This window comes from Gadus morhua, chromosome 17 (genome assembly GCF_902167405.1).
Source record: "Gadus morhua chromosome 17, gadMor3.0, whole genome shotgun sequence".
NCBI classification, from domain to species: Eukaryota; Metazoa; Chordata; class Actinopteri; order Gadiformes; family Gadidae; genus Gadus; species Gadus morhua.
This window is the reverse complement of record NC_044064.1, coordinates 17358873-17382487: the sequence shown is the minus strand read 5'-3', so window position 1 is coordinate 17382487 and position 23615 is coordinate 17358873. Positions and strand designations below refer to the sequence as shown.

Genomic DNA, 23615 nt, shown 5'->3' with positions numbered 1-23615 from the left:
AGTTGCAAGGTGATCGGCACGCTTGGCTCTGGATCCATATTTAGCGTGGTAAAAACATAGGCCGTTGTCAGAACGATGCCGGTGAGAAGCTGTCGCCACTGCAGTTGGAGCTGCGCCACCAGGGAGCGGGCTGGCGACGGCGTGATGGGCGTGCGCCGTGGTGGTCGCAGCAGCGTCGGCGGTCATGCCATGCTGTTCACCAGCCAAGAAAAACTTGTCAGCCTCCTCGGCCAGTGCACGGCACTGAGTGATGGTGGTATTGGCTAAAGCAGCCCGTTCCTGAGAAGGGAGTTGCCGTAAGAAGAGCTGGATGAAGAGGAAATCAGGTCTGTGCTCCCCAAGCAGATCCAACATCCTGACCATAAGTTCAGAGGGTTCACTTTCCCTCAAGGCTTGCAGAGAAAGCAGCCGGATCGCTCTCTCAGCAACAGAAAGTTTGAATGTCTTTAACAGGCAAGCTTTGAGTGCCGTATACTTATTCTCTGCGGGGGGATTCCTTAGGAGACTAACCCCTATTGTCGCTGTTGATATGCCGGGGGGCGACACTACATAGTAGTATTTTGTGGTGTCTGTGACCTCACGCAATGCGATCTGCGCCTCGGTATGAGCGAACCATGCAGAAACAATTCCCAGAACTCTGGAAGTTTCAAATAAACAGCATTTGTCGCCATAGTTGATCTTTAAGTTTTTGGAATGCATCCAGTAAACAAACATAAGGGTCACCAGTGTGGAAATTGGATGAAACAAATGAAGAGACAATTTCTCACGTCGACAATGCAATGGCATGTCATTTATTTATCAACAAAAAAAGTTAACTTCAAACATAGCACCGACTGGCATATCAACAAATAGTCGCGTGCTCTTAAAGAGAGTGTCCCTATAACACAGCGATAACATGTCAAGAACACATGGTGCATTATGTATATAGTCCACAATATGCAATTTCTCACCAATTGCCCTAAAACAATAGCTCTTAATGTTACCTACAGGAAGCACCTGTTAACACAATTCTATAATGACACGATGAGTACCATGAAAGGTACTTTTATGCACTAAAATAACTAATTGAAACGGATATTTTACCATTGATTATCATAGCTCGCCTTTTATGCTTTTATTTACAGTCAACAGGCCTCATATTGCCTCTAAATGGGTCATATCAGGGACTCATGGTATGGATGCTAAAGACGATTTGAGCAGCGTTTGTGGTTCTTATTTATATAATCAAACACTAAATACAATCTACATACTAATCTATTAAATTCATTTAAAAAGAGAGCAAAGACACATTTCCCGTTTCCGTGAAGGCTGATATCTACCTCCGAGCTCTAGGGGGCGCTGTGAGAGCGCTCATCGCCCCTAGTTAAACCCCGGCTTCCTGTGTTCCTGCTCTCCGTTGTCACCACATGGGCCACCGGATGAAAACTCAACACACCAACGTGGTTCTCCCAGGTTGTTGTGGTTTTACTCCAAAGTGCTCTACATTTACCACTTTTTGAAAAATAATCAAACATCAGGAAACATGACAGAGGGTGGAAAAGCCGCGACGGCCAAAGCTCCCAAGGAGCTTCTGGCCCTGAACCCCGAAGAGGAGTCTGCGTTTAGGAAGAAGGTCCGGGCGGTGAAGAAGAGACCAAAACAGGTCTGTTAGTTACAGGCCCACTGTAACACTAATGCCATTCAGTTTAACATCGCTGTTTGGTCGTTTGTATGTTTAATGTGTCTGTTTCCACAGTTCAGCGGTCTGAGTCCAGGTGTGGTTTATGTCGCACATCTGCCCAGATCTCTTGGAGAGAAGGAACTAAAGATATACTTCCAGCAGTTTGGGAAGATCTTGAGATTGCGCCTGTCAAGAAGTAAAAAGGTGAAAGCATTTACTCAGTTGTGGAATTAGTCAACATCATCTCTGAAGTGAACTTTTTTAATTCGAAAATCTTCTTTATAGCCACTGCATGGGTTATCATGGTGGTTAATGCAAATTATCCACCCCTCACGTTTCTATTTGACACAAGAGCCAATGGAGATTATGGGACATAAAGTATATGAAGCTTGGTCATTTCAACACTCTCCCAGCATAAAGTCATATGCATGTATGGACTCAGTTTTGAATGGTTGAGCCTGACCCCTTTATGTATCCTGCTTTTTTCTTTTCTCTGTGCTAGACGGGTGGCAGCAAAGGATACGCCTTCATTGAGTATGAATGCGATGAGGTGGCCAAGATCGTTGCTGAGACCATGAATAATTACCTCATGCGAGAGCGGCTGATTAAATGTGAGTATTTTAGTACAGAACCCAGAGTGAACTGAATGAGCAATGTAGTCGTGGTTCCAGGAGAAAAATACTTCCAATTATTTTGAACCATTAATTTATATTAATAATCAAGAGTATGACAATCAGATAATCTCAAATCTGGGTGAATAAAAAAAAAATGGAATCTGTAAGCACACTTTCGACTTCGAATTTCTGTGTTGCGCGTGCCGTGCTGTGTGCACAACGCCAGAATTCAAAAAGTTAAGAGATGGCGGTTAGAGCAAAGCGCAGCAAAGTATTGAAATACTTTACAGAAATAGGAGATCAGCGAAATTGAGCTACCAGAGTACTACAAGTACTATGCGGCAACATATGCTCCTGAAACACAACGGTGAGTTCGGAAAAGCAGACCCGCAGCAACCAAGTGTGTCGGCTATTTTCACTGCCGCAAGTCTGTAATCTTGGCCGTGTGTAGAAGATCACAACACTGAGTATTTTTTTTTATTCATTTGCTGCCGTTTTATTTGCAGCTTTAAAGAAACACTAATATATTAAGTAATTTATTACCTCAAATCAACGTATTCAATCATAAATAAGTCCTCAATGGTGTAAAATTATCTCTGCCAAAAATCTCACTTATCCTCCAGAGCGAAGAATAATTAATATGTAGTTACATAGGACGGGTAAGCTTCATGGAGGCTTCCATGTTCTTCCGGTCTATGAACTGCCGAGAGGGACAAAAAGCACTACGTGGTACAGGGAATGCAAACACGTTTTCACTCCGAGCCAGCGTGAATGATGACTGGAATAATTCACTATCTTGCTCGAGGAATAATTACTCATACATCATTAGCTTACACTAATGATTCAATGCAGTTTGAAATTAAATTCGAATGACTCGATGAGGTAGTATTGGATGTCATGGCACAGCTTCTTGGCACATACTGCCCAGCGTAGTTTTTGAACAAGCGAGCACTATTAGTTTGAATGCAATATACAATTGTACCACTAGATGGGAGTCATTTTTACACAATCGTCCTTAGCGCAAAATAATATAACCTTAGTTTTTTATATAGTAAGAAGGAGCTCTCGTCTTTGTTTATATGCTTTACTCACAAGTGTGTGAATTGAGCTGGATAATATAACAATATAACATTCGTAATTTAAAGAGATAAGCTGAAGCTCTCCTCTCCTCTTGTTAAATTATTATTTATTTTTTTCTAGCAGCGTACAGCCACTGCTGGGTGCATTTAGTGGAAACACAAGAGTACTACATTAAAGGCACCTGTAACGTGATTATATAAATGATTTGTCTCCTTACTTAAATAAATAAATATGCCGCAAGCTTTATTCAAACACGCTCTCCGATACCGATAGGGCATAATGTTCAGGGCCCCTACAGGTTGTCCTACACCACCGACACAGCCTTAAGTGCGTGTTATGTTAATAACCCACTTTAATATGGAGGGTCATTTTTGGCTGATGCTTTATTAACCTGTTAAGCCCTAGGCCTATTTCACAGGCCTCCTGCCCGAAATGACATAGAGTATGCCTCCACAACTACAAGGGCTATATGAATAAAGTTGGTTTCAAAAAGAAGGTAAGACCTGTGAGGTGGCTGCAGAAGTGTCAGAATCAATATAGATGTTACTGTGTCAGAGTAAATTCAGCTAGAACATAATAAGAAATGTCAATTTTCAATTTTCGCATAGAGAAAACACATTATTTACAGTGAATACCACCTTGAAACTATGGGATAGTAGCCCAGAACCTTTAGGAAACATGTAACAACATCTGATGAGTATCCTGTTCCAGGATAAATGCTTATAAAGTGAATAAAGTGATTTTAGATAGGTTTTAGTACAGTTAGGTCCAGACGGACTAAATGGTGCCATTTGGGCACTTTTGGGCACCATCAGTGCCATTTGACCTTTCTAAGGTACCAGACTGTAAAATCATTTTATTTCACTGACATATCACTATAGGTATTCATTCCATCCAAATTCAAGTTTTGACTTGTTTTGAAAATTCACCCGGACCTCTATACATTTTCCCAGTCAAAGAAAACCATACAATCGAAATGAAGTTTGACTCCAACTGGAGCAGATATATTTGAGAACAACATATAATAAAACCAAACTGTAAAAACACAGCTAAAAACTACAATCACTAGGGATAAAGATATATATATATAAACAGAGGTGGGGGGGCTGACGCTGGAGCAGGAGCAGTCGATGAAGGTGGCTCATAATCAGCATCATCATGACTTTGGAACCCAAGAAGAAGAAAGAAAAGAATGTAACTTCAAACAGACAAGTAACAATATGTTGTGGTAAACAAGACATGTACTGGGGAAGTCAACTAACAATCCAGTTGCACCAGTTTGAGTGTGTGCATTTACTAAATTCATTGCAGGATAATAAATCAAATCCAAGTTTATTTATCACTTGCACAGCAATGCTTGGTTTGCTAGGTCCTCTCAACAATTCAAAAGGGAATAAAGAGAAGGAAGGATAGAGATAGTATCGAATAAACTATGTACAAAATATTGATAATGATAATTGATGCAAATAATATCCTAAATAAAAATATAAGGCAAAGAGTACCGGTAGTGAGTGTGTGGAATGAGAAGAGTGAGTAGGGTGATCGATAGATAGATAATATCTAATAAGGTAAATAGATCGTCAATTTGACACCAAATCAATAAGTAATCGATAACAGAGATTAGATACCTTTCAGGTGATGGAATTCGATATTCTGAATCAATGTTGTCCGTGTCAAGTTCTGGCAACAGCCAGTCAATGTCGTCAGACGACGACTCGAGAGGGACTACAGTAGCCCCACTGTCGCTAGTAATGATAGCGAATGCCTCCGCAAAAGTATAGGTCTTTCTCCTGCCTGCCATTATTTATTTAAAAATAATAACAAATAGAAGAAAAAGGCAAGAAAATACAAAATAACTAGCTAACTAGAAATGCAAACGTTGTAATAAGCGTGAAGTAGGAGCGTATGTCTCTATCTAGCCGGAGTGTCTGAAGAGTGTTCAGAAAGTTCTTGGTGCTTCTGGCGCAAATTATGCTGTCCTTCCAGCCAAACCCGGGAAGATATATTGGGTATCCATTGGTCAATATGGATGATAGTTTGTGTGGCTGGCATGAAGGAGCAAAATCGGCGGCGGCCAGCGGCCATGCACGTTTTGCGTGTTTTGCTATGGGCTCATTTAGTTGCTTGGCGTTAGAATTGTGTTTTGTTTAGGTAAAAATGGTTATCATGGGCTTTTAGCCGAGCTTCTTCCCGATACGTGGGTATGCACCATGGACATGTTGGAGCATGGTGGTGTTGTTTACAGCTGTTTACAGCACACGTTGGCGCAGCTTCCCCCGCCCCCGGGGGCGCTCGGGTTTAAGAGGTTAAGGCAATGTTTTGGACATTCTCTGACTGTCCAGACATACAGCCGCCCACCTCAACCTTTAGATTTGCTACTTACTACAGAAATTGTATGTTGTCTACAATGTCTCTAGTAGAATATACGTTTTTGCAAGTGGGAAGCAAGTGATCGGAGGATCGGCTGATAAAAAAAAAAAAGTTGTGCGTTCACGTGATCAGTGCATGTTTAAAGGACAATTCCGGTATTAACATCAAGTATCGTAGCGAAATACAGTTTCTGTTTTAGATGCAGAAATTACAATGTGCTGTTTCAAATTCAGTGTCACATTTTATTTTGATTCTCATCTATCCCAACGGTTTCCAGGTTTGCGCATGCATGTGTTCGACAAGTAGCACTGAAGCGACAGTTTCACGGGAGTGCGCCCGCTTGTCAGGACGCTGAGCCTCCTCTCTGCCCGCTCGCCTCTCCATTGAGTATGCATTATCAGGCCCGACAAACGCCTCCCGTGTGCAAAGCACTTTATGGCACCTGAAGCAGATTCCTGCTCTGGTTCGGGTGACCCGCACAATTTGGATGAAACGGGTTGGGTCGGACGCCTGAACAGCGCGGGTCGGGCGCAAGTTTTGCAATTGCGAGCGAGACTTCACTGGTTCTGGATATGTTAATCAGGAGCGGAGGAGTCAACTAAAACCGTCACAGTGGATGATGTGCTTTTTTTGCACAACAATCTAAAGCAACAAGCCAAACACCAGATAGTGTAATTCCCATTAGAGGTCGACCGATATGGGTTTTTCTATAACCGATGCCGATACTTAGAGGTCAGGGTTAACCGATAGCCGATATGGGCTGCCGATTTTTTTGGGCCGATTTTTAGGGCCGATATCTAAAAGTTTTCCCATTAGTTTGCATGCTAAAGCGTCACACTAATAATAAGTAGATGCACACAATTGGTTTTAACATTTTTTAACATTTATTGAACTCTGACTTGAACCTTGAGTCATACATACCAGTTTTGTTTGGGCGCAAGTGTTAACTGAAATATTAATTTAAAGAAAAATTAAATAAATATTTTATAGATAAAATAAATTAACTTGGAAAATATAAAAATAAATTAACTTGGAAAATATAAAAATATGTTACATAAAAAATAAACAGTAGTACTGCAAACACACTAGCAACCAGCAACAAAATGAAAATGACATTTGACACAGTTTAAAGTGCATGTGTCAGTGTACAACTCCAATATTCTATTCACATTAAAACAATTACACACTAATTTAGAAAAATGCCTAAAAGAAACAAAACCTTCCCTTATGTGTTTTTGTTTTTAACCTTTTGCTTTTAAAACCAAATTACCATAATCTAGCAGTAATCACACAAATACATAAATAACAAAATAACTGTCATGATGCACAGACTTGAAGGGCAATGCTAAACCCTTTGTTATTTCTCACATTCTTGACTATTAACGTTATGCTACTTTACTGTGGACGTAGGCTATATACAGACATTGGTCTGAACACGTCACTTCATCAGGCTAACGATCCATTTTTATTCGCAAACACGTTGATAGAAACACACGCAGCTGCGCATGTTCTTGAGGTGAATTTTCTTTGATGTAAATAAGTTGGAAACTCGGCTATTGTCTGCGTCACCTAAACCACGCTTCTGAACAAATGTCATACACCGTTCTGAGCTGCTCCATGGCTGCTCTGTCTCCAAGCACGGAGCTGTCTGTGAGAGGGGCGGAGTAGCATAACGTAGCGCAACATAATGCCGCCTCCTCAACCCACGAACAGAGGGACATTTTTCGACTCCAATACAGGAAAATGTAAGCAGAACTCATAACATTTGGGCCAACATATTACTGTAAGCAAGCAAGCTGCTACTAGATTTCGAGTAAAGTCCTTCAAGCTAACAGCAAGGACAAGTTAACTGTGAGCCTGTGAACTCAATCAGCTGTAGCCTTAAGTTACAGCTCTCGACGGTTCAATGCTTTTCGTTTTTTTTTTTTTTTTTTTCCTTTCACTAAGTGAAGCAACACTTCATAGTTTACTTGTAACATATATAACCTAGTAAATATGTTACCACCATACAACTTTGAAATAGCAGAATTTAAGCCTTACCTTATCTCCCAGGATTACAAGTTTTGGGTTGGGGTCCTTCACATGCGTTCTGCAGGTACCAATAACACGGGGCTGCCCGCGGACATGCCTGACTATAAATCGGCGCTACTAAACACAGATATCGGCCGATGCCGATAGATTAAAAAATGACAAATATCGGCCCGATACATCGGCCGACCGATATATCGGTCGACCTCTAATTCCCATCTAATGTTTTTAATTTTCCATCGGGTGCGGGACGGGTGTCGATATCAATTTATAGCGGGTCTGGTCGGGCTAAGTAAAGCGGGTACGGGCGGGTGCGGGGTTTGTAAAATAAGACCCGTGCAGGACTGACTTGCACTGGCACACTAGCCGAAGGTCGGAAGAACGAGTCAATAGTTTGCTTGCTCATTGTAAACGCACGTAGCAGGTTGTGAAATCTTTCTCCTTCGCACAGATGTTTACGCATGCTCGATAATCTCTAGGACCCTCCCCCTCGACACATTAGCCACTGACATTCCATATCCTTCTCACTCATTGGCCTGCTAAAGATTATGGATTCATTGACGCGCCCCTTCCACGTTTAACGTGCAAAAAAAGGGCCAAATTTACAGATGGAAAATTCGGTCGCACACTCAAATTTTGGTCACAAAATGCGATCTTTCGCAGTCTGGAGCCCTGTCGATGTGTTTTTTTTCCCCAGGTGAACATTTCTTTACCAATTGATTTATTTTAATCTCGTCTGGTTACCATGATAAGAGTTAGGGCTCAACAATTAATTGCATATTTATGTATTTAGATTTTGAACACTGAAGGTCTCAATTAATCCAACACTTGTTTCGTTAAAATAAAATTACAAATCATTAGGACTCAGCTGCTCGTAACAAATCAGTAATTTATATTAAGGGAACTTGGATTGGCAACACAGAGAAAATTAATCAAATTGGTATTCTGTTGATTGTAAAAAAAAAATCCAAATAATAGCAATTATGCCTGTCAAAATCTTGCGCCCTACTAACGATGTCATGCATTAATCCAACCAGTCATAGTATAATCTTGTATCCATGTGTTGTTCCAGGTCAACTGATTGCACCAGAGAAGGTTCACATGAGTCTGTTTTCGGGCTCAGAGAGGAAGTTCAAAGACCCCATCTTTCCTGCCGTGAAGCGGTACAACATGGTCCACACAGAGGACGGCATAGCCAAGATGACCGGAAAACTTCTGCGCAAGGAGTCCAAGCTCCGCAAGAGGCTGTCGGCTAAAGGCATCGACTATGAATTCCCCGGTTTTGTACGTTAATTCTTCATAATATCCAGATAGTCTAGCATGTTTCTTGAGTGCAGACACCGTTATGTCCATAGATTGAGTCCCGAGATTTAAGGGTGTAGTTGCACCATTATTTCATCAATAGGTTCTGTATTGACTTGGAACTTTCCCTCGTGGTTTAGCTGGATGAGAATGTTAATATTTGGTATATATTTTTGTTTCAGTTTTCTCAGGTTCCAAAGAAGGAGAGATCCGAGAATGCTGACGTCTCAACTTGCAGCGTAAGACATACAGCCATTTATCAATTCTATATCTCTTTCTCTCTCTGTTACTCTGTCTTGCCCAGACTGAAAATGACTTCAGGTGTACCAGTGGCCTTACGTCAGAAACTGGTGCCTAAATTACTTTGGTATAGGGCGATTAATCGAATTTCGATCTCGATTTAGATTTTAGCGTAAAACTATCACACAAAATTAACATAATCGAGTTTACTTTATTTTCTTTTAAATGTTTTATAGAAAGTGCAGAAAAGCTGGACACATTTCTCTACATTATTTTAGATTTGAACATTATCCTTTGAAACATTTTTTGTACTTTTTTAAGGCGAGATTTTAAAGTTCTCAGTTACAAAGTGTTTTTGAGAGTGACATGCTGAATAAATACATCATGTTTTCAAACTCCAAAAAAATAATCGTTTCAATAATCGTGATTTCAATATTTACCAAAGTAATCGTGATTATGATTTTTTTTTCATAACAGCAGCCCTTCTGTGGCAGCAAGATAAAACCCATACGCCAACAAGTACCTAGAGAGAAACAGTTGAAGGATATATATGGGTTATTATGATTGGTTCTCAAAGCCTCAGTAATGTTTTCGTTAAAGTCTTGTAAATATCAAATGATGCTGTTTCTGTGTTTGCGCTTGCCAAATCACAAGTTTTCAAATTTTGGGTGTTGTGCCATTGAAATGGATTTTTTGTTTTTTAATGACTACCCCATTTTCTCTCTTCAGGACATCACCCCGCTCTGCACACCCTCAGTCCTGGAGCGCAGGAAGTCTCAGATCCAACCAAACAACGACACAGATGAGGAAGATGAAGAGGTCACCGTGAAGCTGCCCCTGGGCGATGAATATGAGGAAGACATCAGTGAGGAGGAAATGGATAAAATCCTTGAGACAAAGAAGCCATCAGAAGGAGACGAAGCTGATTATGTTCCCCCCCCCCCCCCCCCCCCCACCACCATTAGAGCATGGACTCCCACATGGTCTCCATGTGTCAACTAGGCTTTGAAGGGTGGGCCCCCAATACAACTTATAAATGGACTGTTGATATATTATGTCTGTCTTCTACCTGTGTAAATAATTTCACAAACCAATGATGAACCTCCCATAATAGGTAATTAGGTTTTAAGGAAAATATTTGACTTCTTGGGCCTGAGTTAAACCTTTTGGGATAAACAGTTGAAGTATAAAGGCTTTAGTGTCTCATTTAAAGTATGTTGCAGTTTTTCCTCTTTAACATTACCTACACCTTTCATCATACTTGGTTACAGCTTCTTGTTCAGTCATAAAAACCTTGTGCTATAACAATAAAATAAAATGTGTTTCACCTTTCTCCATTTGTGATGGATAAGAAACATTAAGTATCATTTGGAAATATGTATTTACAACATGTCGTCATAGTTGTTCATGCAAGAAATCAGGCATTTTAATTTTGAATTATTAATGCCAGATTTAACCAGAAATTTTGTATGATTTCCATTTAAATGTTTATTATTTATGATTTGTGATTAACACGCGCACAGCATAAGTTCAATTAGTAAGTCGTATGATTGGAAGTAAGTTCACTGGTTTTTGTCCAGAAGATGTCGCTAGGGCTCTAAACATAAAGTAAGGGCCTTCTATGCGACAACGCTGCAAGTGCCAACATCATCCCTAGGTGCACCGCGCATGCGCATGGCTCTCATTCTTCTCTAGAATTCCGGGGTGGAGAGAAAACTGACGAATACCTTGAGAAAAAGGACCCTGGAGTTATATTTATTCACCAGCTACGCTGTTAAAAAATAATGTGGTGAGTGGCTATATCAATGTCCATGAATGCCGTATATTTTTGACCCTGTGCAGATGACTTGGTGTGTTTCTTTGTGATGTGCTGGTGTCTGTCTAGATTTGACGTTTCAATGAAAGGCAGGGCTCTGCTATGGGCTAGCCTATAGCCTATAGCTGTAGACCTACACACCTACCTATAATCCCCCCAGATGTGTGTATCATGTTACAATGTGAAGCATTGAATGGTCGGTGAGTGCTAGATATTCGCTGTGATAGCGGACATTGTGTTAACCATTGTGTTAGTGCTGTCAGGGTTGGCTTTTGTGTGATTAGTTGCGTTATTTGGGCTGTGAAAGCTAGCCGCTAGCGCCACACAAAAGCACAGATCCCTGGCTGTGAAGCCAGCATTGCATGTCAGAATATAAATATAATTAGCAAAAGTTCTGCTGAACAGGCGTTATTTATTCCTATATATTACACTATAATTTGTAACTTGAATTTATTCAGCATTAGTATTGTTTCTAAAAGCATTATATATGGTTTATATTGTTTCTCTATTTCTGCCTTTATTCTGACAGTATGTCAAGGGACTATCTTTGAGTCTTAGTCATCCACAATAATAATGCATTTGTAATCCCATCGCAGCTTTTAAGTCATACAAAATAAATGTTCATGCTGCCAACACTTATTCAATGAAAATAGAAAAATGAAACGCCCCAAGGTGTGAGGATTGTATAGTCACTACCGGTATAAGTCACATGGACCATTCCAGAGGAAGGGTTATGATCTGGGCATGCTCACTGTTGTGTGACAGGCAGAATCTGCACACATGGACCTACAATACTGCGATAAAAAATTGAAACATTGTCAACTTCGGTTTTCTGGCAGTGGCTATTAAAAAATGAGTGAGACTACTCTCGGCCCAAAATTTGATACAAATTCAAATATTGTTTGTTCAAGTGAAAAAAACGTATTTCTAAAATGTGATTAAAAGGAATTATTATGGACGATATGGACAAAAGAACCACTTCTAAGTTATACAAAGCATGCCCAAGTCAAAACTTGGCGCTCAATAAATGTGTTTCTCTAAATAGATATATTAGTGGATGCTTTAACCAAATCAACCTACATAAGTTTGAATGCATGTTGTTAGCATTAGGTTGCTGCAGCGGGACTCTTGTACTCTGGCCGTGTTCAGGCTGTACTCTACCAGTTGCTTAGTCACTGTGTTGCCTTTTGCATAATTGGGATCTTTGTAGTCTATGATTTGCCTAGAATAGGAAAAGCCTCAGAGTCACTAGAAGCAAGTGAACACATTTAGCTGAGGTGTCCTCAGCTCTCTCACAGGGGAACACAGGAAAGCCCTCAAGATATCGACAGAAGGAGCTAGGTCAGCATGTGACAGGTATTGTTTTGAAGTGGAAACAGTTAAAATGCTACTAGCCTAATAAATAATAAGCAAGGTTGATACTGCTAGAGCTGACCCCCCCCCCCCAATCACACAAACCCACAACCACTCTGCGCTCTCCTTTCCGGTTTCCATGGTAGCCAATTGTCAAACCAGAACATTTATTGCATTGGAGGATTGTCCCTTTGAGGTCACTGTGCGCCCTATCTATCTACAGAGTCAATGGAACAGGTTTGATTATGTAAGTCAGGCTGGTAATTAAAGATTATCCTTTGTCGCATTGGTCCCAACTAAGGCTTCATTTGCTGAATGGTGTTCCATGGCAACACAAGCTTCCTAACACACTCTGGTAAAGAAGTGCTTGTTGTAATGGTTGCATTTGCCTTTCCACAAATTAATCATTCCCTGTGGATGAACAGCATGTATGCCTCTTTGCTAAGATTAGCTTCAGGTAAGATTTATATTTAGGGGATGCTTTTATCCCAATCGATTAACTGTGAATACAGAAACGTCTTGAAGGAGCAGGTAGGGGTTAGATGGCCTACAGGTAGGGTGCATTGGGATCAAACCAAGGACCGCTTGACCAGGACATGAACACTTTCCACACTCTCCTGCCCCTCATTGGAAACATTAGTTTAAGAGGTGATCAAAAAAATCCCAAAGATCTATCGTTTCAAATAAAACCCGGAAATTATAATACATCTATATAAATGATGATTATAATCTTATGGTTTAACCCTCATATCCATAATCATACTTGATTAGGAACAAAAACCAGTCAGTGTATCTGGGATGAAAGAGGATGAATCATTCTGGGATGATTCTCTTATTGCTCCTCTGCCACGCAATGCAGGACATGCATACACAAGGAATATGGAAATGGGATGGCCTTTTTTCTCACCTCAGCTCATTTCATGTAGACCCATCATATGCTCAACAAATGAGCCTAACAAGCATGACAAACATTGGACTTATGTAGCAGTAAGTATGGTTCTGGTTTCTGGGAGACTGTACGCTTGAAGGATATGATTTGAACACCTGTCGTTGTTGACCTTGTCTTTCCATTTCACCATATTTTATCTTATAGTTATATTTTACGTATGTCTAAATATCTTATTTTTTTACTGGATGTCTTGTTCAATTATTTAAAATATTTCCCATTTGTATGAACAACCTATAAAATATCACAAATCCCTTGCATTGGAACATCCTTCTGATTTGATTCTGATTCTGATTGGTCCAGGAATCTCCGAAGCAGACCCCGGGACAGGATATGGACCTCTAGGCTATAAGACAAGTCCTCTTCTGTCCCTCGCCAGCCTCTCTGAAGCAACCATCTCTGCCACCAGCCCAGAGGTTGTTTGACTCAGACTCTTCCCCACAGGGAAGTAGGAGGGAGCCAGTCAACCCTCCCAGGTGTTCTCCAGACACACAGGCTACATTGCTGCCGTTCCCTTAGCCCCACTTTATCCATCATCCAGCCACAGACACCTGGTTTCCAAGCTTGTTAGCTCATCAGTACGGCACGAAGGCCCAATCCCAACCCCCTATTGCCCACTGGTAGAGATACCAAGCCAACTATTGTAGCTGAACTCTACTCTTGCTATTATTTTCTCACTGCTTACTGGAGCATTGCAGGTAAGCTAGCTAGCAGCCAGGCCAGTCGTCCTGTAATTGGTGAGCTACTAATTGAGGCAGTTGGGATAGGCATACAGACTGAGGGAGGTGGTGGGCTCAGCATGGAGGCCAACATGGAGAGCTGTCTGAACCAGGTTCTGCAGAAGGATGTTGGGCGCAGACTGCAAGTGGGCCAGGAGATCATTGACTACATCTCCGACAAGGACAAGTCCAGCGACCTGGAGCATGATCAGACCAACCTGGACAAGTTGGTGGACGGCATCGCCACCTCCTGGGTTAACTCAAGCAACTTCAAGGTAAGAACCTTGGAGAAATGTTTAAAAAGTAATTATCATTGTTGCATTTTATAAAGTAGCGTTGCAGTCGAAAGTAGTAGACGACGTCACTGTTTTTTTGTTGTTGCACGTAGTCCTTTAGTCCTGAATGGACTAAAATGTTTGATGTTGACATCATGTCTTTGACTGCCAGTTCCAAATATGAGACCTACAATATGAGACCTAACTATGGTGGGAGACTGCACAAACTTTGTATTGTTTTTTTATTATTGTTGTTATTTTATCATTTTGTTATTACGTTTCTATTTATTTACTGTGTCATTGGGAACGTTGTGTCCTTGTGTCACCACAAACTAGGTTGGATGGGATAAAGCTGAAATGTTTTAAGTTGAAGTATTAGAAAGCATTTAAATGCCATGCATGTGCTAATACTGTCTGGACCAATGTCTATTTCCTGCACTGAACTCAAATTCAGCTTATTCATAGTTTTCTACTGTGAAGAGGAAAAGAAAAGCCTATATGTGCATTACTTCCTCCAAGTCTTTCACTCTCTCCCCTTTCTATTGGACTTCAAATCTCTTCCTTCCTTTCATTATTTATCTCTCTGTCTCCTTCTATCTCAGTCTTATTCACTCTCTCTCTCCCTTTCTGTCCGTCTCTCCCTCTTTGTTCTGTCTGTCTGTCTGTCTGTCTTAGGGCTGGGCGATTAATCGAATTTTGATCGCGATTTTTTTTGAGCTGAGCGCTTTTTATTATAGAAAGGGCAGAACAGCTGGATACATATCTGTATATCATTTTATTTTTTCTCTTTTTAAGGCGAAATTTCAAAGTAAAAAATAAATAATCTGAGACATTGTGAATAAATACAACACAGGGCTCCAGACTAACTTTTTGCGTTGGTTGCACTGGTGGTGCGGCAAAAAAAATTTGTGCACCAGCACAAAATTTAGGTGCACCAAATTTGTCATTGCGTTGCTTTTAACGCCATTAGGTTACCTTTTTATCACTCTCCATAACTTTCATATAATGTGAATGATTTTTGAACAAGAATAAAGGTGCGTTGCAGGCAACCCGTAACCCGTGTTTTCACAACCTTCTACCCGTGAAAATATCCTGGAACGGCAGACAAACCCGCAACTCACTACCCGTGAACTCGTATCAGATCGATTCACTCCCAGTTCCAGCTCGTAACTTACGGGCTAAAAAGTGTCCCTGGTGTAGAGAATTGTGCGGTGTAGAGAATTGTTTGTCTTTATTTGAAGCACAATTATATATACAAATAGAAATAAAGTGTTTCAAGTTTTTCACTGAGATGAAATTTCAAACAAAAAAATTAAGCAAAATAAAACATTTCCAAATAAAAGGGCTTGAATAACTACTCTCAGTAGTAAGGCAGGTTGGAACTGTAGGCTTAGTTTTTTTGAATGAAAAAACATTCTGTGTTTTTACCTCGCTTAATTTTCCCCCTTCTTTGTCGTGTTTTTTTTCTTTATCCGTTTCAGTTACTCTGGCGCTCAGGTCGTTTGCAAGGAGTGAACAGGACCAGAGCCAATCAGAGAAAAAGAACTGACCAAGATCTTTCTCTTATTGGTTTAGACCACGATATGATCCTACCATGACCTAACATGAGTGTGAGTTTGATTACAGGAGAACAAAGAGGGATGATGCAATTGCGAAGGAAATTTATTTTTTCACCCGGGCAGCGTCAGGTACCAGTGCGACCTATAAAAAATATTAGTCGCACCCTTAAATATTTTGGTCGAATGTGCGACCAAATTGGCCGCACTCTGGAACCCTGACACATGTTTTCAAACTCAAAAAAAATCGTTTGAATAATCGTGATTTCAATATTGACCAAAATAATCGTGATTTATTATTTTTCCCATGATCGAGGCTTAGTCTGTCTGTCCTTCCCCTCAGTCCCTCCGGGGTTCCCCCTTTCTGGGTCATTCAGTCACAGCGGATTATGATGTTGCCTGTTTTCAAGTGGCTCTGAACTAAACCGGGCAGAACAAACAAACAAACACACAAACAAATAAATACAGCAATAGAATTTCTGAAACACAGTGCCACTCAATGTGGTCGGGTGGACTTCACAGAGTGTATTAATGCGGAGTGAACAGGGCCTTAAGAGCATGCCAGGATTCACCCAGCACCTAACGTGGATAGTATTTAGTACTAGTGAGGGGGAGTGGGGGAATTGGGTTGGATTTATCCTCCATAAACTGAGGCGCTTTGTGAGGAGGCATGGTCTTCTCCCAAGAATGTTGTCTTTTGTTCAGTAAGAAAACCAAGCTCATTCTGCTCTCACTGTAGTTAATTGACCTGTCAAGTTTACAAGTTGGCTGAATTCATGTGCTAAAGAAGATTTGCACAAAACACACGGAAATGATACTGTGCTGACAATGAAATATAGTTAGCTATAGTATGTTCTGAAGAGCTACATTTCATCATGTGATCATAACATGTCACAGGGCTACTATTACCACAATGTGGCTCTGAATCCACAAGACCACATGGTGTTATACCTGAAGCGGCCATAAATGTAATTAATTACAGATTAATTTTAATTATTAAAATTGTGCTACAAATGTGTGGGCAAGCATATGCTTTCCTGAAAAAGCCTGCCTGGTGCTCTCGTTGAGTTGGGACATGTTATGATTCATTAGTTCTGAGTCAGGCCGGTCCACACTGACACGTTAATGTATTTCTCTCTGTCTCTGTCTGTCCGATAACTACTTTCTGGCCCTCCTCAGTCGTTCCAGCTATAATCAAGATTGATCAATATCCACATTATATTGTCCTATTCTATTGTTTTTGTTTCACACTTTGACTATTTTGAGTTGATGTTGGTTGAATGATGTGAGTGTTGTGATGTCTGAATGTGGGATGCTGGTATACCTTAACAGGTAGCATAAGGTTTAAAGGCTGCAGTCTCAATCTCAACACTGATTAGACAGCTGTTGCTGCCTCCTTGCAGACCAGGGCAGCCCAATTTGGGGCCCGCGGGCCAAACTTGGCCCGCGACTGATTTTATTTGGCCCGCGCCTTACCCACTGTATATATTATTGTTTTCCACCATCAGCGCTCGCACTCATTGAATATTATTGATTGGTGCACTTCCATTCCTGACCATAGAATAACATTGTGATACATTGATGGTAGGGTGGCGCTGTTGAGCTCCTATCCTCTTGCGCTCCAATCCGAAGTCACGTGACAGCGAGTAAGTGAGACGCAAGGATGGAGCGGCAGTGGCACACAGACAAACGCAAATTCAAAAAATGTTGGGAACATGATTATTTATTTACCGAGGTCGATTCCAACGCAATATACAGGCCCAAGGCCTAGTAATGTTCCATGTCTGTCTTCAAATATTTCATAGCGCTTCAATTATTTTTCTGATTTAAAGAAGATAGATTTTATGATTTATTTATTATTTTTTGAACATTAATGTGAAGCACAATAAACATTGTCATTCATTTTTCAAAATGACCTTGTGATAGTGTTGATTTTGCACGCGCATGCTATTTATACCCATATTTAACCTAATATACTGAAAAATTACAATTTTGGCCCACGAGCCTCCCCCCGATTAAATTTTGGCCCTCCAGAGGGAAGAATTTGGGCACCCCTGTTGCAGACAAACAGTGTTGTATTTTCAGCTAAAAGCAGCAGAGGCCATGTAAACACTCTCAACACTACCTTTAGAATTGATCAGTCTTAATGCAACAGCTACATCAATGTACTGTACATACAAATCTGTGTCAGTGTTTGTGTGCGTGTGTGTGTTTGTGTGTGCAAAGTAGGGCTGTAACGATACACAAATTCACGATTCGGTTTGTATCACGATTTTTGACCCACGGTTCGATACATCCCACGATTCTTTTAAATTTAAAAAGCATTTTATTTAAACAACACTTAAATACCAATTATCTTAACGTAACATTTAATAACAAATAATTTGGAACACTGAACAGATTTGAACCGAAAGAATACTATTAAAGTATAGCTAAATTAATAAAGAAATAACCAAAGATTGCAGTTGGAGGATGCTTTTTGCTGGTAGGCATAATAGGGCCCCTTTAACTGTTTGGTTGGTTTATTCAAATATCCTTATTAGCGCTTCTTATTAGGCTATGTAGCTTAAATAATGACATAATCAGGCCGTATAGAATGCAACATGTTTAATAGCCTAACTTTCAATAGATAAGGAAAAACATGAACGTCGCAATAACGAGGCATAGTGTTACGAGTAGCATATGTGTATGCGCGAGAATGGCAGTGTGCGTATGCGTGTGTGAGTGACGTCAGCGAGTGAGTGGACGAGCGAGGAGAGCGAGCGGTAGCGCGTGTGTCTAGTGAAGAAGCGAACGAGTCCGGTAGAATAAAGTACCCATCCTGTCAATCGGTGGCCGCTTCATTCCGACCTATAAGCAGACAAACTGCCAGTCAAATCACACAAAACAATAGAGACAGGATCACACAGGCAAATTTTTTCGCGCTTGGCCCACTCTGGATAAATGTCGTTCATATCGCATATGAGGACTTCGACGGCTGTGGAGACATGCAATCCTCCGTAGCCACGGAGAGCTGTGATCACAGAGAGGGCATCTCGTCACATATTTACGGCATCGATAGGAGGGGGCGCTGTCAGCAGACTATTATTTAGTTTGCTAATTATTAGCAAATTTCAATCGGACAATTTGACCGAAGAGTTAGAAAGGGCATATCGCGCTTCTGCCTTCTCACACCGCGAGACAGGTTCGTGGCTTTGAGTATCGCGATTTTCGGTTTGATACGCGTATCGTTACAGCCCTAATGCAAAGAGATGTAGCTTTAGTGAGGTCCTCACTGTGCCTCATCAATTGGAAAAGCTAGTGGTTCAGGCACCTTTTCCCTATTGGCTTGGTTGGAGTTGAGTTTAGGATGTGTAGTAGTATTGCTGGCAAAGCAAGGTACAATCATAACACTAGCTGGGGGTAAATACGGGGTGACATTATGAAAACATGCTACCAAGTGCTGTAGCACTTGGATTCACCTGGCTGCTGGCCATCTCAGCCTCCAGGAACATTTAACTGCAATCCCTGCCAGAGAGTTTTTGGAAAAACTCTCATTCTATTGTTGATTGTATTTGATTGATGTTGTTACTCTTTCTGTGAGTCTCTATATTTAGTAATTTTGTGTGTGTGTGTGTGTGTGTGTGTGTGTGTGTGTGTGTGTGTGTGTGTGTGTGTGTGTGTGTGTGTGTGTGTGTGTGTGTGTGTGTGTGTGTGTGTGTGTGTGTGTGTGTGTGTGTGTGTGATCAAGAACACCATCGCTGGGAAACTCCAAAGCCTTCCAATCGGCCACTCAGACCGCCTGATGTCCCTCCGTCTACCCATCCAAGACAGGCAATTTGCCACCATAATCAGCGTGTATGCTCCCACCTTACAGGCTGACCTAGGGACAAAGGAAGCATTTTATCATGACCTCGGAATGCTTATCAAGGCAGCTGATCGCAGAGATAAGCTCCTAATAATGGGAGACTGCAAGAGTCGGTCAGGACTATGATCTCTGGAGAGGAGTCCTGGGAAGGCACGGAATTGGCAACTGCAATGACAATGGGCGAATGCTACTGGAACTCTGTTCCGAACACAACCTCACCATAACAAACACGATGTTCCAACAAAAGGCCAGGTATAAGACCACTTGGAGACACCCACGCTCCAAACACTGGCATATGCTGGACTACATCCTTGTGCGCCAGCAGGACACAGCTGACGTGCTGCACACCCGGGTTATGCCCAGCGCTGACTGTTACACTGACCATAGACTGGTCAGGGCAAAAGTCACCTTCAGGATAATAGTAACCCCAAGAAAGAAAGGTCTACCCCCAAAAAAACTCCAAGTTGAGAGGCTCCACCTACTCAATGAGGAATTCCAAGCTAAGCTCAAAAGGAAACTTGATGTAGCGCAGGACCCAAGCACTGACGATCCTGAAGAACTGTGGAACCATCTGAAAACCACTCTCCAGGAAACAACTGCAGAAGTAGTTGGGTTCTCTAGAAGAAGAAATAAAGACTGGTTTGATGAAAGTGACTCTGAAATCAAATCCCTTCTTCAAGCAAAACATATCTGCCATGGCAAAGTGCTTGCATGCCCTACCAGCTCGACGGCAAAATCAACATATAGAGCAGCATGTAAGCAGTTGCAAATAAAGCTGCGTGTGATCCAAAACAACTGGTGGACTGCTCTCGCAGAGAGAACACAGCTTTACGCAGATATGGGTGACACAAGATCCTTTTATGAAGCTCTGAAATCAGCATATGGTCCCAGCCACCAGGCTCAAACACCTCTTAAGACATCAGATGGTTCAACCCTCCTGACAGACAAAGAGGCTATCATGAAACGTTGGGCTGAACATTTCAATTGCCTCTTTGAAGACAGACGGATTGTCCAAGAGACATCAATAGCCAGGATACCCCAGCATGAATCAAGGTCTGAACTGGATATACCACCTACCCTGAAAGAAGTCGCATCTGCCATATGCAAATTACGATCGCACAAATCACCTGGAAGTGATGGGATTCCTGCGGAAGTCTACAAGCAGGGGGGCGACGCACTCTTTTACTGGCTCACAGACCTGTTCGCTGTATGTTGGGAGAAGGGCACAATCCCCAAAGACTTTAGAGATGCACTGATTGTCTCCCTATACAAAAACAAAGGGGAAAAGTCTGACTGCTCAAACTACCGTGGTATCTCCCTTCTCTCGACCGCTGGTAAAATCCTAGCCAGGGTCCTTTTCGATAGAATTACATCTACTGTCGCCGAAGAAGTTCTCCCCGAAAGCCAGTGTGGCTTCAGATCAGGGAGGGGAACCACAGACCACAGACATGGAGCAAAACATGGGCCTTTATGCTGCCTTTATCGACCTCACAAAGGCCTTCGATACAGTCAGCAGGGAGGGCCTCTGGAAAATCATGTTCAAACTCGGCTGCCCTCCCAAGTTCCTCACCATCCTCCAACAACTTAATGTAGGACAGAAAGGCCAGGTCAAACACACTGGCAGCATCTCGGAGCCCTTCCCCATAAACAACGGGGTGAAGCAAGGGTGCGTGCTTGCACCAACCCTATTTGCCATATTCTTTAGCATGATGCTTCAAGAAGCCACGGCAGATGTGACTGAAGGCCTGTACATCAGATACAGAACTTATGGTGGTATTTTTTTATCTACGCCGACTTCTGGCTAAGACGAAGAACACGGACAAAAATATCACAGAACTACTCTTTGCAGATGACTGTGCCCTCTTAGCACACACAGAGGAGGTGTCACACTAAATTTGTACCGGGGGCAAAATTTGTACCGGGCGCGTCATCAATACGTAATCCAGTCCAAACCTGCCCGGCAACAGATGATCGCGTCGTCCGTTGCCGGGCAACGGACGATCGCGTCGAATGACGTGAACATTCGCGAACCTTCTATCTAGCGATCCGTTATCTGTATTGTGCTATTTCGTCCTTGACCTGCTTTAAACACTCAGTTTACTTGCTAAATTGGATTAAACAATTAAATACAATACAAATATAAAGTAAAAACAAGTGTTATCTTTAATGATATCAACATCAGTTATTAGACCGTCACACGGAGCATGCGCAGTTGGATTGGCGCGCTGCATGTTGATGTCTGTTCCAAGATACATCGTGTGTTTATTAAGGAACCCAACAAAACATTACATTATCTAGCGATCCGTTAACTGTATTATGTTATTTCGTCTTTGGCAACATGAGCGCGAATGTTTTTTGAAACCTGCCCGGCAACGGCCGACGCGATCATCTGCTGACAGGCAGGTTTGTAATGGATTACGTAATGATGACGCGCCCGGTACAAATTTTGCCCCCGGTACAAATTTAGTGTGACAGAGGCACTGCAGCTCATTGTAAGCCGCTTCTCAGCAGCAACAAAGGCTTACGGACTCACCATAAGCCTCAAGAAAACAGAAGTGCTCTACCAGCCACCACCCCGCGTACAGTACATCCCACCATCCATCACCATTGACACTACCTGCTTAAGTGCAGTGGATCAGTTCACATACTTGGGCAGTGCAATCTCAAATGATGCTTCAATCACAAAAGACATTGACAACAGACTCTCCAAAGCAAACAGTGCATTTGGCAGGCTCCGCAAACGGGTGTGGGACAACCACTCACTGCGACTGACCACCAAAATCCAAGTATACAGGGCTGCTGTACTCAGCACTTTACTGTATGGCTCAGAGTCCTGGGTCCTTTACAGGAAGCAGCTGAGGCTGCTCGAGTGCTTCCATCAACGTTGCCTGCGCTCCATCTTAAATATCAGGTGGCAGGACCACACCACCAACATGGAAGTCCTGGAGAGAGCTCAGTTACCCAGCATGGAAGCCACCATGCTGGTCCGCCAGTTGCGCTGGACTGGTCACGTCTCACGCATGGAGGAAAACAGGCTGCCAAAAGCTGTCCTGTACAGTGAGCTGCGTCAGGGCAAGCGTGACAGAAGTGGACCTCGGAAACGCTTCAAAGACCAGCTCAAATACCAACTTACCATGGCAGGTCTGGAGTCTAAAACGTGGGAGTCCACGGCCGCTGATAAAAACGCTTGGCGCTTGGCAGTAAACAAAGCTGCCGTCAAGCTCAGCAAAAACCAAGAGGACAGCTGAAATGCACAAACGTGCCCGGCGAAAGGGTGATGCATCCATCCAGACTGCTACAACAGCCACAGGCCAGGAGTACAAGTGCACCAGTTGCCAGAAAATCTGTCGGTCAAGGATTGGCTTATTCTCACACCAACGTGCCTGCCTCAAAGCAAAAGGAATCAAAACTCTAAACTCCTCCTATGATCTTCGCAAGCAAAGTACCAGCCATCGTGTGTGTGTGTGTGTGTGTGTGTGTGTGTGTGTGTGTGTGTGTGTGTGTGTGTGTGTGTGTGTGTGTGTGTGTGTGTGTGTGTGTGTGTGTGTGTGTGTGTGTGTGTGCAAAGATCCAACAGGCCAATGAGATCAGTGTGTGTTTTGCCTGATCACTGGTTTGTGTATGTTTGTGTTTTGATATTTGCATGTTTGACCACAAAACAAGAGTTAGCCTCAAACTTTAATGCTTGTCTGATCCTCCGATCCTACGATGCCTTGCTCGTTCCCCTTCCCATCACAACTTTCATTCTCTTCCTGGTGTAGCTCTGCAGCGAGGCCACGTATCTATGACACGACTGTATGTACAACTTA

General features: G+C 42.1%; 2 protein-coding genes and 1 long non-coding RNA gene across 3 annotated transcripts in view; 2 read left to right on the top strand and 1 right to left on the bottom strand.

Annotated features, from left to right (window-relative positions):
• The first annotated feature begins 1360 nt into the window (after nucleotides 1-1360).
• nifk (nucleolar protein interacting with the FHA domain of MKI67) lies at nucleotides 1361-10626 on the top strand. Its single transcript, XM_030338918.1, has 6 exons — nucleotides 1361-1642; nucleotides 1736-1864; nucleotides 2163-2271; nucleotides 8825-9036; nucleotides 9237-9293; nucleotides 10024-10626. Exons 1-6 carry the CDS (start codon nucleotides 1523-1525, stop codon nucleotides 10294-10296), a joined length of 900 nt encoding a protein of 299 aa, XP_030194778.1. The 5' UTR covers nucleotides 1361-1522; the 3' UTR covers nucleotides 10297-10626.
• A 128-nt stretch (nucleotides 10627-10754) lies between these two features.
• Nucleotides 10755-23615, top strand: part of clasp1a (cytoplasmic linker associated protein 1a) — a 214755-nt gene continuing 201894 nt past the window's right edge. The window contains 2 exon segments of the mRNA XM_030338917.1: nucleotides 10755-11083; nucleotides 13713-14403. Coding sequence (XP_030194777.1) covers nucleotides 14209-14403 — 195 coding nt within the window. The 5' untranslated portion in view covers nucleotides 10755-11083; nucleotides 13713-14208.
• LOC115529836 (uncharacterized) lies at nucleotides 19580-23492 on the bottom strand. Its single transcript, XR_003973655.1, has 2 exons — nucleotides 22940-23492; nucleotides 19580-19821 (listed from the first exon to the last, which is right to left on the bottom strand). It is a non-coding gene; the product is annotated as an uncharacterized LOC115529836 (long non-coding RNA).

Coding starts and splice junctions, on each gene's coding strand:
- nifk (XM_030338918.1), top strand. CDS start 1,523: ATGACAGAGGGTGGAAAAGCCGCGACGGCCAAAGCTCCCAAGGAGCTT. Junction 1,643..1,735: donor TGAAGAAGAGACCAAAACAG/GTCTGTTAGTTA, acceptor CTGTTTCCACAG/TTCAGCGGTCTGAGTCCAGG. Junction 9,294..10,023: donor CTGACGTCTCAACTTGCAGC/GTAAGACATACA, acceptor TTCTCTCTTCAG/GACATCACCCCGCTCTGCAC.